Consider the following 19,989-nt stretch of genomic DNA (forward strand, 5'->3'; position numbering starts at 1 on the left):
TTACTTTTCCAGCGCTAAGGCTAAGTATTGCTTCACAGTGGAGAACAGAACAAACCTGCAGGTGTCCCTTTAGCAGAGCAAGACGGCTTTTCTCTAGTCTAGCCTTTTGTTGTTACAGCAGTGTTTCCAGCTGTGATACCTCCTTGCTGCCAAGTAATAGTAAATAGCTTTATAAATCATAGTAGTGATTGTACCATTCGGGAACAACCAATTGCTTTTTGCCTCTAACAAGTGTACATATGCTTACTCTCATATTTCAAAGTTAATTGCTAATATTTCTGTGAAAGTAATAGCTTTGGGAATTGAAGAATGAACACGTTTGAAGTGCTTCTTCTTCCAACTTTGGATTTCACTCCTCACTTGAAGCATACACAGTTTTGTTTAAATTGTATTTTACATTGATTTTCTCCAAGACTGTCTTAAAAATGAGAAGTCAGCAGCCATAGCCTGCCTGGCCTAGAGCCAGTGACAGTGCAGGTATATTTAATTTAGGACAGCAATACAGACAGCTTCTGTCCATGCTGCCTGCAGGCAGAGATCAAAGTGCTGGAGAGAAATGGTGGCGTGTCTTGGTACTGGCACTTGCTGGAGTCCAGCAGAGTTTTGCTGAGTGCTGTTCATGTTTCTCAGGAGTGAATGGGTAGGTAGGAGGCCCATGTGGATGGGAAATTCGTTGCCACTGGAGAAAGGTGAGTGGAATAGTGAGAAGACTGAAAAGGGCTAGTGTCCTGAGTTGTTTGTTCTCATCTAACATCCTTTTACAGAGTTATGGGTATGCCTAGCTTTTTGTATAACTGCAAACAATAGTTTGCTGTAAAAGCCTACACTTAAAGCTGAGTGAGGTGTGGGACTGATAGCTCTTGAGGGTGAAGAAAAGGAAGAATATATGTTACATGACACATTGCTTTGGGTTCTGATTAAAGAAACCTGGATCTCCATGGGCATTTGCTATCTTGTAATGGGAGTCAAAATAGATTTTACTAAAGGGAAAATAATAAATATGGGTAAAAAAATCAGACTGCTTGTTATCCTTTTGTTCAAAGCGTGTTGAGATGGACCTGAAGTGGAATCCTGACAGAGTTTCTCATCCGGGCTCATCTGGAGTCCAGATGACTGATTTGAATTGGCGAGGCAACCAAAATCCCAGTCCGCTGATTAAAGATGATGGAGAGCTGCTTATGGAGGAACATCTTTCCCCCAGGAAACTGGTGAGTAGGCATCCAACTTTTTAATGAAGTGGAAGAGGCAAACTGGCATATACAGAGCTGCATTAACCTTCCAACTGCTATTGGGCTGATTATGGATTGTTTGTCTGACATTTAGACTCCTGCATGAAGTAGATTCTATCTTATGAAAGTGTATCAAGTGCTTGTCCTCCTTTCACCTTGTTTCATATCAAAAATACTCCCAGAATGAATGTGGCTGTTTCTATTGCTAGGTTTCTTGAAGCAGCGTGAAGAAAAGTACAGGTAGCGTAATTATAATCTACACAGATCTTATTAATGCCATCCGGAGTACCTTGAATCTTAGCATTAGGGAAAAAAAATTGCATTAACCTTGTTCTAGAGATTGGAAGTGTAACTTTAAAAGCACAACTTTTTTTTCTGAATTAGTGAAATCATCTGTTGTGCTACAAAGCCAATTAAAATATTCTGCAAATGCTAAAAGTACTTTGTATGTATATCAAAGTGTGTGGAATTTCAAAGCATATTTGAAAGCCACGTTCCTTTTGACTGGGGGAAATTATTTTAGTGTGCAGCCTGTTGAGAGAAAGTAACATGCTGAAATCTTCATGAAGGAATTCACAGCTTTGTGAAATAGTCGTGAAAGAATACTTGGTTGCATATTGTGTTTTATTTGCTCAGGACTAATTAAAGGTGAAATCCTGTGGGAGGTGCAGGAGCTGAGAAAATAACCTCATTTTTCCCTGCTAAAGGAAGGGAGAGCTGAGAGCAGAAATTAAGGGGAGAAGCTTTCTGTGTTGCAGAGCTACAGAAGAGTAGCTCTTCTGCTGGGTAGAATTTATGAAAGACAGGTGGGGCTGCCAAGGCTGTGGTTCAGACGCTGGCAGGCATTCATGTGCCAGGCCGGGTGGTGATCGCAGTATCCATAATCCTCTGTGTATCCACTGCACCAGTGGAGAGACATGAGCTTCCACAGGCAGCATATTCCAGCCGCAGGTTTACACCACTCCCTAACCACATACCAGTCACCATTTTGACCATGTGCTGTAGATTAAACAGCAAATTGTTCTCGGAACTGTTGTTCCCTTAGCAGCTAGGTCTTTTAGTGTTTGTAAAATGGTTGAAGATGCAAAAATAATTTTCTGCAGAGTGTATACTTTAAGCACTCTGGAGGAAAATTGCTACATGATTATATGATTTATGCCATTCCCTTTCCTCAGGCTCATGAGAACCTCTGACAACTTTTTTTTTTTTTTTAAAACCTGGCATAGAGTTTGACCAGTCTAATGTGTTTATGGCCTTCAACACTGTATAAATCCAATGGGAATCTCTCAGTTTAGTCTGTATTGTTAGGGTGTAAACCAAAGCCCATTAAAGTAACCAAAACAGCTGCCCTCTGATCCAATAAACTTTGAATTAAACCTTTAGAAAGTTCTTTCATTGGCATGAAGTTCTCTTTCTGAAGCTCTGCTACTTTAGTTCACAGTAAATTGTAAGCAGAAGAGTGTATGTAAGGCAATGTTACCCACATCCCATGACCTTACTGTTCATTACTTTGTATTTTTTTTAAATGCAGATAAGTTAAATAATTGAGCCTTTCCTCTTCAAGATTGTGTGTTTTAACATTTGTAAGGAATCCTATTTCAAAAATTCTTTTAAATGGATGCACACCCTCCTGCTAATTTTTCTGGATAGTTATTTCCTGCCCTGGAACCTCACATTTGTGTTGGCATAGCTGGGATACTTCCTGCTCAGAGGAAAAATTACATGACATTGTCAAGGAAACATTTATAGTGTTTATAGCTTGTTTTAATAACATATCCAGTCTATCTATTCTTTGACCTTTATGTTGATCAAATGGAAACCACTGCTTCCATAAATTTACTTCCTCAGGATTTGCAAACATTCAGAATGTTCAAACATTTAATGAAACAAGTTTTCACATGCATATTTCTTTAAGAAACCACATGCCATTGACAATGAAATGGTTTGAAAGGTTGTTTTGCTGAAATCAATACAATTGCAATATCTTCTTGATTGTCTCATTGTTGTGAATATTTTAGGAGTTATTGATTGTACTCGCTGAAGTGCTCTGAGAAGGAAACTAAGACACTTTTAAAATACATGCTCATTAAAGTAAAATTATTTTACATTCAAATAAGGACATGGGCCCCAGTTCTGCAGTGTTGTGTAGGCAGATATTTGGACACTTGATGGAGGTTCCTGAGGAAGGTTTTTGTACTGAGATACATACTCAGCTTTACTCCTTGCCCTTGCAGTGTTCTCTCTTGCACCAGCTCAGTTGGAGTCTGGGGAGGCTGGAAGGTCTAGCTGTGCAGAATTGTGAAGATTGGGCACCTTGAATTGCAGCCTGCAGCCTTGTTTCCACCTGCACATTTGACTCATTTTGTCCTTTTTTCCCCAGGGGATTTGCCATCTATTTTGTAGTGAAAACATTATCAGTCTCCATTAGCAGTCCTTATCCTTAAGAACTCTTTGTAAAAGCTGTGATACTTGTATCCCTTCACTTTTTTATCCAGTTGCTGGATTGTTTTGCTCCGAAGAAAGTAAAGTTTGGCTTGGACCAATTTTTTTTTCCTTCCCTTGTTTTCTTGGACCCTGTAGAACTTCTACAGAACCACTGGACCTTTGCCCATTCTCCTCTACTCCATAGCAGACCCCTTCACTTAGACCTTATGCTCGTTCACTGCAGAGTTTGGTCTTCTGTGGCCTTGTTTCAGCATAACGTTCACTTCAAATTCTGTATGATTCCATATCCCTGTTATGTTAATCACATCATCTAGTTTCTGCTTGCTGCCAGCTCTCTTGCTGCGCTATCAGGTAACATCCTTGTATATTTGAATGTTTTTCATCCAAGCTACAGGTCAAAAGCTTTTGATTCAAGAGTTGGTATCATTAGATGTCCTTTTTATTCTTTCTGCTAGGGTCAATGTTAATTTTCTCTTGTACTTTTTAATCTTCTTCTATATGAATAGGCATTCTTGCTTTTTCATTTGTACCTGTCTTAATAATATTTCCAACTCCCTGCTCTGCTTGTCCTTGTGCTTATGTGTTGTTGTCAGATATTGTAGAATATCAGAGTGAGCAAATTCTCACTTTGTTCTGCAAATTGGCTATTAATAGGCAATCAGTTTTTAACTCTCTTAGGGCTGTGGCACAGATTTTTCGTTAAATGTGGGAAAACTGAAATTAAGGGTGCCACCTGTCTTGAATCACATTTTTGTTTTGCTTTATTAACCCCCATCCTCTCCCCACTGTTTGCAAAGGATCTTTTCCTGAATTCCACAAAATGCATTCCACTTCTCACAAGAAACTCATTTTACAAGGTCAAATGATCTTCCAGATATTGTCGCGTTTGTGTGTGATCTTTAGAGAAGAAAGGAAGTGTTCTCTAATTTTGCTATTTATTGATCCTGCTCCAACTAATCATGTTTTCTAAACTTAGGAACACATGTTCGGAAGTGGTGTTTAGTTTTGTTGCTCAGGAGGTTAGGGTGTATTTCATATGGTATGCAGTCATCCTCGTGGGGGGAAAAAAATGCTGGAGGGTCCTTGAATAACAGATTGGATTCTTGCTGAAATGACTCGATCATTTCTTTTTTCCTTTTGCAGAAATTTTTTTTGCAGAGAGATTATACTTGAGTTGAGAATTTGGAAAAAAAAAAAAAAAGAAGCAATGAACACATGAATGGACATATTTGCATACAGGTGTAATATTAAAAGAAAACAAACTCACCACTCAGGAATTCCTGTCTTAGCCAAATTAACCAGGATCAGCAAAATAAATGCACAGCTGGAAATATTTCTCTGACAGCTGCATGCAACATGCTCCTCAGAAACATACCTACTTTTCTTGGAGTGTGTGAAAAATCTGGGGAAGAGAGAAGACATCATTGGATATGGCAATTTTAATTGAACAAGTATTATTTGCCAATTAAGGAAGTTACAGATAGTTGCAAGTGGGACTTCCCAGCATGCCGGGGTGACTGTTCTGCCACTTGGGAAGCTCTGCAAGCACAGAAGTGTTTCTCATTTGAAATTTTTACAGAATACTTACTGGCTTGACTCGTCAGTCAGAGGAAAAGCTTTCAAACGAGCGCATGCTCTCCAATTAGATATTGGCCAGACATTTTGCATGGTGGGAATGGTTTGTGAGCCATCATGCAGTTGCTTCTTAAAATACTGGCTAAATCATTAACCAATAACTTCTGCATAATATAATGAAAAATAATTTTACTCCTATTTTGAAGAAGGTTAAAAAATGTAAAGTGAACTTTATTCATCTTTGTTTTACTTACTGTGTATTCATCTTCAAAGAATTGTGCAGTGCTTTACTGTGGAAATGTATCCTTTCAAATAAATGAATTTACAGTGGAGTGTAACGCTGCTCAGAATCAAGCTGTCAGGTCACATTCTTGAACATCATGTTCCAGAAGATTTTAATATTTGATTCTTCAGAAAACATCCTCCTTCTCTGTATAACTGTTACCTCTATTGCTGGGTTGCAGGTGGGTGTCAAGCAGAATCCTCTCTGAACACCAACCATCAGCCCTAGACCTAGGATGGCCCTAGAAATGAAGAGACCCAGAGCACCATAGCATCACTTCTGTCCATGTGGTGCCAGACATTTATCTGTCCAAGCTGATGACCCTTCGGTGTGTTTGGTCATGATTTTTTTGTTTTGCTACTCAATAACATCAAAATTCTTCCTATACATGCATCCTTTCGAATTTTGGGGAAGGTTCCTGTGCTTGGACATTAAAAAACAGCATAAAAAGATCTTGCTAAATATGTATCATCTTTCTTTAAATGTTTCTGCATCCTTTCCTCAATCTCCCCCATTCCTGGTGTCAGAATTTTAGCTGTCAGAATTTACACGAGATGTATCACGCAGCTGCATCAGTATGCCAAGAATGGTGTCTGGGGAGTAGTAATATCCTAACTATCTTCCACAGGAACCATTCACCACATAACCACCTCTTGAACTGCTGCCCTGGCCTTTTGCTTGCTGACTAGCTTGCAGTCAACACCTGGGGTCTCTGTGCTTCTAGTGCCTTTAAATGAGCTCATATCCTCCACCCAGGAGCATTTCTTGTTTCCTTTATGTACTGCACTAACTTTTGCATCCCACAGCAAGTTGGTTTCAAGCTCTCCAAGCATGTCCTTGGCATCAGCAGATGGAAGGACAGTGATTTTCACAGGAACTCTTGGAAATGCAGAACATGGAGGTGGGCACCAGGAATACATGGAGTTTGTTGCATCTGGTTAGCACATGCTTCAAGACAGCTATCTGTAGTTCAAAGAGCTGGTGATGATGGCCAATAACCCTTTCCAGCACTGGAACCACAGTTCTACCTGCTGCAGTACAAAAATATGGATGCATTAAGCAGCTCAACTCTCAGACAGTGAAAAAAGTACAAATGGTGGATCTGGAATAGGAAAAGAAGGGCAAAGAATCACACTGGTAATCCCTGGTATTAGAAAAAGGAATAGGGAACCCTAAAAAATGAGAGAATATAACTTTAGGCAGCTTTTATGCTTGGATTTTTAAAGAGAAGCATAGGGAGCAGAACTGTGAGGGGAAGCTGTCTGGAATACAGCAGGGGAAGGACAGCATGCAGGGAAGTTGCTGACAGCAAGGAGAAAAGGACAAAAAAGGAGCAAAAGCTCCTTGTGGTGTCAGGACCTTTTCCTACTCTACTGACAAAGTGTATGACCCTAAGCTTATTACTTGTTCTGAGACTTCCTCTTGTTCTGATGTAGGCTCTTAAGACTGTTTTGATGGGGAGCAGGGAGGTATTTTTCAGAGGCGGTTTCCTTTAATGACAATAAGCTTGCATCCAAATCCAGTGATCCAAGTGCATGGTTGTGTGCCAGGACATCAGCCAGCTCTTGTTTCACACATAATCTCGTGACAGACAGTGTCATCTGCTGAAAAGGGTTACTGCAAGATGTGTCTTGCAGTGAGAGATCTTGTGTTTACTTGGAGGCAGAAAGCAGTCTGTAGTTGGTAAGCTTGCTACCTTTGCAGGAGCAAAACACGTTTTGTGGTGGCTACATCTGGGAATAGGAAGAAAATTTCTGGGTGCCATGGGGAACTCCCACATTTTCACCTTTGACCGTTGTTTCTCATACTCTAGTGGGGAGGCAAGACAGTCTGGAAGGTTATGTTTTTTCAGCCTGCCTAAAATTACAGTTTAAAAAATAAGATTAAAAGTAATTTTAAACATAATGTTTTAAAGATAGTTCAAAAGCAGTTGAAGATATTGGATAATTCTGTTTCTTAGGAGTACAAGTCAACACCTTATAAAGGGAGACAGTTTTTCAAGAAGGTATGCTCAGCTTTTTCTGGAAACTGTGTTCTTTTAAACTCAGTTACAGACAGACTGTATTTGGTCCTTTGTAAGAGGATGTGGAACCTTCAGAGTGAATGAAGTTGCAGCCACTTCGCTGCACAATAAAAATGTTACTTAATGAGCAGGAAGACTGCAACCACCATATTTTCCCCTGCAAAATGAATGGGATGTCCTTGTGGTTATATTTTCTTCCCAAAATTCATAAACCTAAGGTGGTCCTACACATTCCCTTCTAATGAATCATTTCTCCCTTATTAAAAAAACTAAATAGTGTTGTAACTTTTTAATATTAAGAAAACTTGTATGTGGAGGTTTTTGAATGACTTCCAGCCTTCAACTTAAGTGAAGGCCCAAAAACTGAGGAGAGAGAAGCTGGATCATAGCAGGAAGAAATAGGAGATGAGAACAGTGGGAATGTGAGATTACTTCAGCTGCTTGTGGAATTGCAGCCTGGCATCTTTGGATTTCGCAGCCTTTCTGTAGTTTTCACTGGAGGTCCTAGGGCTTCCCTCTCTCCCCTGTGTGTAGCTTCTGCTTGTTTTGTTCCTTCTGCTTACCCTGCCAAGGCAAAAAGTACGTGTATCAATCAACACAGACTTTAGGGTATTAGGAAAGATCCTGTGATAAGATAGCAAAGAGTCTGCATTCACACACACATCCTTGCTTAATGCAGTGGTTGATCCAACTACAAAGACTTTGTAAAATAATGAGAAATTTTGGAGGCATCTATTTGCATTGCCTAGATATTTTCAAAGGAATTCATAATTCTTGTAACTAGTGTTGTCTTCTTTCAGAAAAGTTAGCTGCTTGAGCTAAAATTATGTTTCCTTCTCACTGGTTCAGGTTAAAAGGCTAACCAGTGTGTTTTATTGAGTTTTACTACCTCTTGCCTTTTTGATTACAGGTGATACTTAGGGGTAACACTCTATCTGCTGAGGATTAGTGCAAGACTTGTGCAAATTGTAAAGTATGGACACGCTGTTTAAATGAAGCTAATGGGCATGTAGGTCTGTTGTTGATTTGCAGCTTGAATGTAACCCTTGGCCTTGACTCTTTAAACAATGTTTAAGTTATGGGAGACTAGAATATTTTGGAGCTACAAGAAAGAAAGGTCTTCGAATACTAAATTTATTTCAATGTGATTGCATGTCTAGCCGTTTTGTCCTGAAATATATGTTGACAAAACACTGGTTGAAAGCCTTTTTACAGCTTTTTACTGCTGTGACATCTGGTTTATTGATGAGAGTACACATATTTCTACTTGTCTTTACAGAAAGCTTTGGCAGGGGTAGATGATCTGCAGCAAGTGAAGGCCCTAGAGATGCGAGTAGATACAAGAGAGACCAGCTTGGGAAACTTTGGTAAGAAAACACTATTTTCTTGCTCACCATCTCAAATTTTCCTTTATCGTGTCTTGGACTGGGGACTCAATGACCACCAGCCAATATAAAGTACTGTCCTGCTCAAAGCTCTTGAAACATGATCTCCCTGGTACCTCACACTCCTTGATCTGTTTTCTTGTGTGAGGCTCTAAATAGGACTGAAAATATGACAATGGGATGAGTGACACCACTTCTGTCTAAAGCCACCTAACTTGAACAAATTTTTCTTGTATAATATGCTTCTAGGCCCTAAATGAGCATTTACTGATTACCTTGTCCTCTAGAGTACTTGTCTCTGGCAAAAGAGTAGCCAAAGGTCAGTTTTCCTCCCCTGTAAGATTTCCCTGTGACTGAGATTTGCCAGTGATATCAGGTGGCTCATGCTGCCAGCAGCCTCTCTTTGCCCCCTGTACTGCCTCATTGAGCTGTGCTGGAGGAAGGTCCTGTAGATATGTCATTTTGATGAGTTACAAACAGCCCTAATGCTTGTAATTCATTTCTATGTCATCATCACTGCACCAGGGAAGTGAGAAGTACCACAGGAATTCCCTCTGTAGTAGAGTTAACACTGAGAATATAAAACCTTCCTTTTTTTCCCCCGTACTGGCAATCGTTTTCTGTCATTTGGCTTCCTACCACAACCAAGTCTATCTTCTGTTACACTGAAGCTGAGTAACTACTGCAGGGTAATGTTTTCTGTGCTGAAAGGAGCCATGTCCCCAGAAGTATGTGTTGGTATTTTCAGCCAAGCGGTTAATTTTTCATATGCAAATGACTATAATGTAACAGTTGATTAGCTTTAGTGGGTCTTTTGATGTCCATTTGTCAAGAATAGTTAAGCAAGTACAGTGAAGGGGGCTTTTGTCTGAAATTATATAGCCCCCTTGTATTGGTTATTCTGCTTGTTTCACAAATAGGTCTCTTTCTGATAGGCACTTGATAATTTAAAGTAAACTACATCCGTTTCTTTCAGAGATCATAATCTATTCAGTCATGTTTTCTCCAATTGATAAGGAAATCTCATTATGCCATTTCTACAATGCTCAGAAGTGATGCTCCCTTTCCTATGGCATTTTACATTAGCTGTGATGAGCTAGCAAAATGTTTCACCTTTTTCACTCTCTCTTCCCTTTCCTTTCTTTTACTGGAATAAATCCCTTTCTCCTCCCCATGATTAGGCTTTTGCAGCTTCTACAGAATACAGAGCACTATTCTCATGTTGCAAACAATTTCCATTTTGTTTATATCCCACTGTTTGCACCAAGAGTTGGCCCTTGAGGGCCATAAAAACCAGCAGCTGCAGGTCCCCACTGCTTTTGAGAATAACAGAACATCAAGACCGTCCTGAATTACCTTCTTTTTTTTGAGTGCATTTCTGAATTTCCTTCCTGAGAAAATCTCTTTGCAAATGTCAACAGGTGGCTAGGGCAGTAAGTTTGCCACTTAATGCTTCCAGTGATCTTCAGTTTCTTGCTGTTTTTTTCCACATGGCAGATGATTTTTATGTGCATTGAGTAAGGCCTAAATTTTTAGGGGTGTTGCAGAGCAGTTGACGTCTTCAATGTGAATGGTGTAGGGAAGAGTGCTGTTGAAGGTGTTAGGCTCATTGCCTGCTCCCTGTTGGCTGCCTGCCCCTGGAACTGTGCTGCCGACCTGGTCCCTGGTCACAGCGGTCTGGAGAAGTAGCCTGAGGGAAAGAGTAGGGTAAGAACCAGGCCAGCTGGAATGACAGAAGTTCCAGTTTTTCCCCTACTAGGACAGTCAAGCAATAGGAGTATCCAGAGAGGTTTGGAGACTTCATCCTTGTAGGTTTTCAAGACCTGGCTGGTTGAAGACATGGGCACCCTGGTCTGATGTCACAGACAACCTGGCTCTGAGCTTGAGACCTCCAACTGTCCCCTCCAGCCTGGACTGCTCTGTAATTTGGGGTTTTTTTGCATTTGAAACCTGGCTAATTGGCTTGCTTTGTAGCCATATTAAAGCACTTAACCTTGTTCTCACCGTATTCCTTGGCTGTGGAAGGAGCATCTTTGTCATCGAGAAATTATTTGTTGGATGATTAGTCCAAACTCAGTATATTGTTTTAACTGGTTTTATGTGTAAAGATAAAACAGGCTGTGCAAGCACTTGAATGGCCAGGTAGAAGTGTTAAAAGTTACTGGACTGCACATAACTGGGTCACCTGGAACCTTGCACCACTGGAATCCCAAATTTACAACACAATTTCCACTTGAGAAACATTTCAAGATTCACAGCCTGCGTTACAGACTGTAACACAAACACACAGGACCTAAAGATTTCCAGAGTGATTTAAAACTTGTTGCTTGATGTTTTTCTTGAGACCATTCCACTTTGGGTGCTAAACTTTAAAGCACCATCCTGCTAACCTTTCCCAGTTTGTCAGGTCTGCTTCTACACAATGGCGTGACGTGGTGGGAACAGTTACTTTTCTTAGGGATAGGGTGTGGGCTAAAACACAGAAAGACTGTTATCAAGATATTTTCATGTGATCAGTTTTAAAATTAAGGAAAGGCTTCATGCTAGAGCTTGAATCTGAGTATTTGCGGGGCTTGGGGTAATTGCTGAAATCTCTAGCTGTTTTCAGTGTGCCTTGCTGAGTGACAGGGAAAACACTGAAAACCCTGGCAGGTCTTGTATCCAGCTTTGCAGATCTTGGAGCTGATTTCTGTGCTTTTCAGCTGCATGTAGACTTCAGTTCATACTCAAACAGAGGGACTATTTGCTTTTCATTAGCTTATCCCTTCAGTTTTGATTGCTGACAGATATGGGATTGCATTTGTGACCTGCTCACAGAAATTCATGTTGAAAATAATGGTGCGATAGAGTCATTTAAGACACTACATAGTCCTCTTATTTCTAAGTAATTTCAATACCTACAAATCAAGTTACCCACAGTGCTCTTCGCTGCTACTTATTAAATTGCTGCCTGCTGGTGCCAGGCTCAGTTGATTACGTGCCTGGAGATTGCCACTTCCATTGCACGCATTTTATCAAGGAAAAGCTCTGTTAAAGGTTCAGAAGTAGGCATGCGCTGTTTTTCACACAGGGTCATCATCTCTCTTTCCTCTTGCCCTATTTGTTGGCATTCCTGGTGCGGAGCCGGGAGATGTTTGCCGGTAGCCGGTGTCACAGCAGCAGGTGCTGGCACTGTCAGGGAGCCAGGACAGGGGCTGGAGGTGTGAGTCTGGCCCATCCTGGTCTTGGTTTAGCTCGAGCTGACAAACCTTGCTGAGTAGGGCTTGGACAAAACCCGCTGCAGCAGGGCTTGAGCAGGGTCTCCATGAGTCACAAGTATGTACTGGGGCAGCATGCTTATGTTAAAGCCTGCACTGATGTGTTTTTTGGGAGATTCACATCTCAGGTAGCTCGACTGCAGCTAGCTCAGGTTTGCCTGCAGGTGCTGCTTTCTTATCTCCAGTTATATTGCCCAATTCACCTCAGAAATGTGGGGAAAAAAATGCAAGTTAAAAAAATGTGTAGAAATAACATCGAAGTGATGTATCTTACTTGATCAAATACATCTTAAGTGAATTAAGTAGACTGTTTAATTTACATATCAGGTTGCTCTTGCTGGAAGAGTATAGCCTGTTTTCACGTGCCTGTTTTGTATCGTAGGATCAACAAAGCATGAAGGTTGCCTAATGGCAGTGCAAGTACTTATCAGTAATTTCTTTTGTGTGCTTTTCACTAGTCCATGTTGCAAAAGACATAAGAAGTGAAGACATGACGTTTTTTGTTAACAATAGGATAACGAGATATATGATGCTACCTAAAGAATACTTCCTAGTGTAAACAGCAAGTGTTATAAATATAAGTGTTATAGATTGCAGAATATAACAAAATCATCATTTTGACTGTTTTCTCCTTACTCCTAGTCAGTTTTCTAAATGTCACCTGCTTTGCCAAGGCAGCTCAGAAAGACATCTGCATTGCTACCCTGCTTGTGAAATGCAGCACTGCAGGCGATGTTGTTGAATGTGCTTCTATTGCTTTTATTCACCTACCTTACACTTCGATTTCTTTCTACTCTTCATTTAGTTTTGTTCCACTGGGACAGCGCAGTAGAATAGTTTAACACCAGTACATTGTTGGTGGTTAGTAATTTCAGAGCCATGTAACAAAAACGGTATGTAGCGAAAGGGAATCGTAGACAGATGAGATAACGTTGCTTGTCACTCTGAATTCTTAGCCTTGTCCTGCAATTGTCAGCATTTTCCTGGACCGTTCTCATTTTTGAAATTTGAAATTATGCACCATGAAGGCAGTTTCAGAATAAGGAATATATGGTCTGTACTTTTAAAATCAATATTTGAAGTTAATATTGTTGATATTTTAGAGTATTTTTATTTTAATATAAGAATAATTTGTGTCCTTGCTCTCAGGAAAGATGCCATGAAGGTTAAAATTAAGAAAATTAGAAATATATTGTTACATTTGGGTAGATCTCTTATTTTGACACCTTCATTTTACAATTTTCTCTTCTTAATTTAATCTTCCAGACTCTAATGTATATATAAATACTTGGGACTGTAAAAACCATGTACAATGAATTTTTAACACCAAAGAGCAATTACATATTGATATAAAACTTAGAGGAGGGAATAACCTGCAGACTTGCAGAAATACATTGCAGAATCTTGTTTGCAGAATTTTGCACTACTACGCATAAAATACTTCTATTTCAGTCTAGCAAACCGCACATTAGAGTGTAGCACTCTAGAAGATCCTAGGGATAGATCATGCCAAAATATCTGAGATGGAGGATCATGTTACAGTAATGAAATAACCAGATGTGAAAATTATATCATCAGCCTGTCACTCTGTTAATAGTTGGTTTTTTTCTGAACCAACCCTAAATGCATTCAGTGGAAAGCTTTTTCTCGGGCAAGTCTCTCCCTTTCTTTTGCACTGCTCTTCTTGACTCCTCGTTCAAATCTTCTGCTTAATACTAGTTCTTAAAACACATTTGCTTTGTAATGCTTTGCAATAGCCTTTGCTTGGTAACCCTTTTACCTGTCTGGTTGAATCCATGGCAAGGCTATTACCCACTGCTGAGCTGGGACTGGAAAGACTACTGCATCCTTCTCACTGTTTCCTTTAACACTTTGGGGGACATCATTGAATCTCTCTGTCCTTATCAGAAACAGGATAGCAATTTTTTTTAGTCTAGATTTTGATTTTTTTTCTGTAGGGAGTTTCTTAGGGCATGGTTTGTATCTGAGGAAGTATTTGCTCAATAGCTAGTATGACTGCTGTGAATAATTACAGAGATCCTAATATCTCCTTTGCCAGGACTCCAAATTGTTTTGTTATAAATGAATAAAACTTGTTTGACATGAGAAGGTATGCCCTGCAGAATAAGGATTATGTGTTATAATTTGTATTCCAATTTTTATGGATTATGGAAAATGATTAAAAAACAAGGCTAAAAAATTTGCACAAGGTGTTTTGAATTTTTTGGTTTTTTTCAAAAGAGCTTTGCAAACACATGAAGTTAAATACTTGCAGTATAGCATAAAGATCACTCATTATAATCACTCCCAAATAACATTAGATGTAGATTATGCTTCTACTAAAACACAATTCATTGAGATGTTTTTGCCATAACTGCTCTTGTTCTGTTTAGGGAATGAACAACAGAACCTCCTTTGTTTGCTTTGGAGATCCCACTCCTTTTTTCTTTTCTTTTTTGTTTTTTTACCTCTTTTTTTGTTGTTTGTTTCCATTTTTTTTTTAATTTTTTTCCTTTGCAAAGTGCTGGAATGATGCCCTTCTGGACATTGATAAGTCACCCTTGCCAGAGAGTGATTACTCAGAGGACTCATAAAGATATTTGCTGAGAACACAATTTAATGTTTCAGCAATGATCCAGTTTGTCTAAAATTGGTATTACTTCTACATGATTGCATGTTATACTGGAGGATGCTCACCAGCCTTGGGTAGGTTCTGCTAGTGGGAAAGGGTAAAAGTTTGTTATTGTCAATAACAAATGTTTCCTGAGACTTATGTCCAAATTATTCTGTACCTTGGAGGGATTTGGTGTATGATTTTGGTTCAGAGACATCTTTAGAAGCAACCGAAAGGCAAATGTCTCTCAGGGATAGGAAAAAAAAAAGCATTAATTGAAGTAATAACAACAGAGTACTGAGGTTTTCATAGGTATGAAACTTTTACAATTCAATAGTAAACAATGGATCAGATCCAGAAAATTAAAAAGGGGAAAGCAATGCTTAGCAAAATAGAAGTAGTGTTTTGGGGACCTCTGAGCTATAAAAGATGATGTGACATGGAACATTGTGTTTTTGTTGTTTGACTCAGTTACATTTTGAAGAACTGTCACTTAGCTGTGTATCCAGTTAAGTCCATCACTACTTTCCATAAATAAGTCATGGAATGCTATACTCTAAAGCATCCCTTACCTCTTCAGAGTATCACTCAGTTAATAGTGAATAAGGATGCGGAATCAGACCAAAGAAAACAGACACCCCTGAAGTCAGTTTCTGTTGTTGTCTGTCTGGAAAGGTGCCCTGTCAGAGAGGGGTTCAAAAAATTATAATTGAGTAGTCATGCAGACAATATGTATGTGTTTCAAAAATGCAAAGGATGAAATATTTTTTGAGTGAAATAATCTCATGGATTTTCTTAGAAGAATTCCAGTGCAGATCTGGCAGAAACAGCTAAACAGTAAAATTAGATGCTTCAACTCTTAATTGTCCTAAGTTTCCTTTACTCTCATCCCAGGACTGCAAAGTGATTCTTTATTCTGTTCCTATAGGTGTGCATCTACCTAATCTGAGAGAACTGAAGTTGAACAATAGCTTACTTGTGTCTGTGAGGTAAGAAATGAATGATTCTATGAAATAAGTATAAAGAATAACAGTCCACGATTTTATTCAAGTGGTAAAATCTTCATTTGTGCTGCTTTCATTTCTTCCATTTCTCCATGCTATGATGAGGGATTAGGTCATGTATATATGCTCTGCTACTACATAAGTTTAAGGATGGGACCTGAGCTGGAATAAATCAGTGTTGCTGCAATGGTGCCAATGAATTAGCCCTAGTATGCCACCAGGGAAGTTCCTGACATCCATGGAAATTTGTTACAAGTTTGAAAGGAGCTAAAAACTCACCTCTTATCTGTCTAGGTGCTTGAATTTCAGAATGTTTCAGCCTTTGGGCTTTTATTGTGCACAGTAACCAGTTCTATACAGGTCAGACCAGTTCCTCAGCTGATGAAAATCACTCTGGCTCTATTGAAGTTAATGAAGTTGGGTTTATAAAAGCTGCTATGAAGACTGCATGTCCCTGGCTTACTGAGCTTCATGAAATCATCACCTGTCTTCTCCCAGACAACAGGGGAGTTGGTTGGTTGGAAAGGTAGAAGTGAAAACCATCACAATGAGGAAGCAGAACTGTCTTTTCTGTGCTGATATCTGTATTACCCTCGGTAACTAATGCATAGTGGAAAACTACAGTTCATATCAGGAAAGGGCTGTGTAAAAGGCCATCTTTATTTTAAACAGGACTGCTCTCTGGCTTTTTGTGGCTATCTGCTAAATTTGTGGGGGGAAAAGGTAGTGGTTTTGCCAATTCTTGTTAAAGAGAACATGTTTCCTGATAAGAAATGGGGATAAATTCTTTTTGGTCTCACTAAAGTTGCTAATGAACTTCAGTTGTCACACTTTGATCTTATTTTCCCTTGTTCTGGTGATGAGATGAAGTATCTACAGTCTAAATTTTGCTTTTCCCACCTTCTAGTCCATAACATCTAAAAGTGGTAATTCTACATTGCTGCAATTATTTTAATAGCAACTAACCAATGTCATAAGCATGAAATTGCTCCATTATTGCAATGGAGGAGTAAGTAGTGGGTAAAAGAAATTACAATTTTGACAATATCAGAAAATATTATACTAAAAAGCAAAAAAGTTAAAAAGTGTTTCTTAGTTTGGTCAAAAATCCATGTTCACTTTAGAATGTTTCAGTGGAAAATGTTTTGACCAGTTCTATTGGTATCGAATATAGAATGTAGTTCAGGAAAGCTAAACTGTTTGACTGCTATTAGCAGGATTGTGCAGCTATGTAGTCTGAGACTCAAATTTCTGTCATGAGACATTCTGGCAAACCATTTTCTTTGACCTGATATTTTTGTGGTTTTTTTGATGCAGGTAATGTTTGGTCTCAAGCTGAGGTTTTATTTGACCCACTATAATGTAAATATGTTTGGGCTTGGATATCAAGTCTAATATTGTGATGATTCCCGGGCACACAAATCCCAGGAGAAGCTACCTGCTTCTCTTTTAAGTAAGTGTCCTTTCTGTGTGCCAGTTCAATGCAATTTTCAGGGAATAGGTAAAGGAAGAAAAAGGCGACTTTGTTAGCTCTCCCAGACTTGAACTCATTCGGTATAGTTACAGCAGTAACTTTACTTTATTAATTCCCATCTTTGACAATCTGTCATTGATAAACACATATCATTTAAGGGCACATCCATGCAGGCACAGCCTGGCTACTTGAACTTTATTTTTGGATGTCTGCATCATGTCAATTTAATGCCCATTAAAGCAATGTTGCTGCTACAGCAGTGCTGATGCCTGCTATAGCTAATGTAACATAGCTGCTTCCATTCAGCAAGCTGCTGCCATTTATTCCAAAATTTAGAAATCTTATTTCTGAATCAATCTTGTTGATATTTGAATTCTGTCCAAAAAGTGATTGTTTTGTTGTATTCAAACAAACCCTTGCAACTGAGGCTTTTGAGGATGATAGAAAAAATTGTTCTTCCTTCTCAGAGTAATTCCCTCAGCCATAAGGTCAGAATCATTGTGGTTGTAATTTGAAAATGGGCAGCAGATAACAGGAAACAGCTCATAGGATCAGACTGTAAGATTGGATTGTTTACTAAAAAGAAGGTAAGGATAAAAAAAGCAGGCAAAAGATAGAGGGTGTTTTGTACATACTTGAAATGTTAAAAGCAGACGTTCTTTTCATGCTATTTTATGTGAAAAAAACATATTATTCTGAATTATTATGAACAAAAGACTGTGGGTAATAAGATGGGAAACTTTTTTTGACACTATTTTTGTTTAGTTTTGTCTTGCAGAGTAGAATTACCTAATTACTTTAGGATGAAATGGAATTAAAACATGTATTTTCATTTTGAAAATGTGGAAAGAATTGACTTGATAGTCAACAGGGTAGAGGGAGATGTCAAAATGAAGATTTATGATCCTGACTTTAGTTTTTGAGGTGTTTACTCCTGTCAACCTCACATAGGAACTTAACTTGTGAGGATGCTGAGGTGTGTGTTGCCATTCGCTGTTCAGTAGAAATCAAAGGAGGGATGTTCTAACAGTGAGGAATCAAGGTATTCATGTATTACAGTTTTCTATGGGAGAGCAAGGCTTGCTAGGCCAGTGAATTTGGATATTGGCTTCTCCTGGTAGTTTCTGAAGAAGTTCTGATTCCTTTCATGGGGAATGTGGTTGAGCTACTTTAGTTGTCAATTCATAGTCCCTCCCCAGTCTTCCTAAAGCTTGCATTACTTTTGAATCTTGAAACTTCAAGAGACTGTATGTAAGCGTAGGATATCATTATCAACTGTTTCATTTAATCCATAAGGAAAATATATCCAAGTTTATTTGCGGATTATCATTCTTGGCGGTTGAAAGGGAATTTCTTTTTTGGCTGTTTCTGGGTTTTGGTTTTCTACTGGCCCTTTGCTAAAGGCAAACAGCTCTGGAAAATCCAATGTACTGTGAAAAGAAATTAGTTCATATTGTTGTTAATTTTCTAAATCACAATAATTTTATTATGTCCTTGTTTGGTGACCTTCACCCATCTGCTAGCAGCTGAGAAATTCTAGATTTATGAACTGATAATCGAGGATGAAAAGTCAAACCTATTCTGAAGAGTGCCTGTTAAAATCTGCTTTCCTTATTTTTTTTTCTTTCTTTTTGTGTGTGTGATGACCATGGTCCTCATCTTTGTAGTGTTTCCAGGAAAACAACTATACTTCAAGGCCAATGAATTACTACTTCTGCTTTGGCACATAGCCTATATATTTTTTTATCAGATTGCTTTTATTCTCAATTCAGGAATGAATGAAAAGATCTGTTTAAAAATGTTTAGATAGATATCTTTACGAAAGGGCTTTTAAATCAGATAAGGGGAGCTTAGGAACTGGTTCCCATAAGTTTACAGCAGAAGCTGTTTCACCAGCTGAAGTTCATTTCCTCCCATTCAGCTCCATGCACTGTAGCCAGCAGAAGACTGATCTGCTCTCAGGGCTACTTTAGCAACTGCTTGTAGCAGAGAGAGGTCATAGTTCAAGTGAGATGAAGTGCAAAAACTTCAAAATGTGGGGACAAAAGTGAGTATGAAGGATATAAGTAAAGGAAAGCAGATATTCTTTATCCAGGTAGAGTTAACATTTCATTGCTGCAGTTCTCAAATTGGTCTGGCGCTATTGCAGAAGCATCTCCCAGAACAAGAGGGCAGTAATTTTGGTCCATTTCAGTCAGTAAAATCGTCAGAAAGTTCAGATGAACAAGGTGCAGATTGCATTCAAAATTAACAATTCTCATGCTTTGATGAGCCTTAGGGTATTTGTTTTGGTTTGGTTTTTAGCACCAGCTCCTGGAGACAAGGCTACCTACACAGGAATCTCTATATTCATTTTTTGGAATGTTTTGAGCCCTCTTGGCTGTGAAAAAAATAACTGAAAATGCAAGCCAAGAGATTTAAGTAAGGGGTTTGCTGATCATTTCATGACTTTAAGAAACCAGAGGCAAATAAATTCTTTCTTAATTAAGGGCAAGGGCTTTAAAGTAGTGTTTAAAAATATTTTTAGACATGAATCAAGATCTTTAGGTATTTGAACTTAGCAGTATAACTCCTTGGTACTTATCCAATGAAGAGTTTAGGGAAATGTGCACCTCTTAAAATCACACAAAGTTTGCCTTCAGTGGCATTGCTCACAAGATGAAAATTAAAAATTGATCCAAGTGCTTTGCTGGATCTGGG

The 19,989-nt window shown here is 38.9% G+C and overlaps 1 protein-coding gene across 11 annotated transcripts in view; it reads left to right on the plus strand.

Annotated features, from left to right (window-relative positions):
- LRRC56 (leucine rich repeat containing 56) overlaps positions 1–19,989 on the plus strand; it is a 79,988-nt gene that overhangs the window by 29,283 nt on the left and 30,716 nt on the right. For all 11 annotated transcript variants that reach the window (XM_029963330.1, XM_018082036.2, XM_018082035.2 and 8 more), the window contains 3 exons: positions 1,044–1,208; positions 8,835–8,922; positions 15,740–15,800. In XM_029963330.1, coding sequence (XP_029819190.1) covers positions 1,053–1,208; positions 8,835–8,922; positions 15,740–15,800 — 305 coding nt within the window. In that variant the 5' untranslated portion in view covers positions 1,044–1,052. The remainder of the gene's footprint in view (positions 1–1,043; positions 1,209–8,834; positions 8,923–15,739; positions 15,801–19,989) is intronic.

Source organism: Manacus vitellinus, unplaced genomic scaffold (genome assembly GCF_001715985.3).
Source record: "Manacus vitellinus isolate BGI_N305 unplaced genomic scaffold, ASM171598v3 scaffold_59_pilon, whole genome shotgun sequence".
Lineage (NCBI taxonomy): Eukaryota > Metazoa > Chordata > Aves > Passeriformes > Pipridae > Manacus > Manacus vitellinus.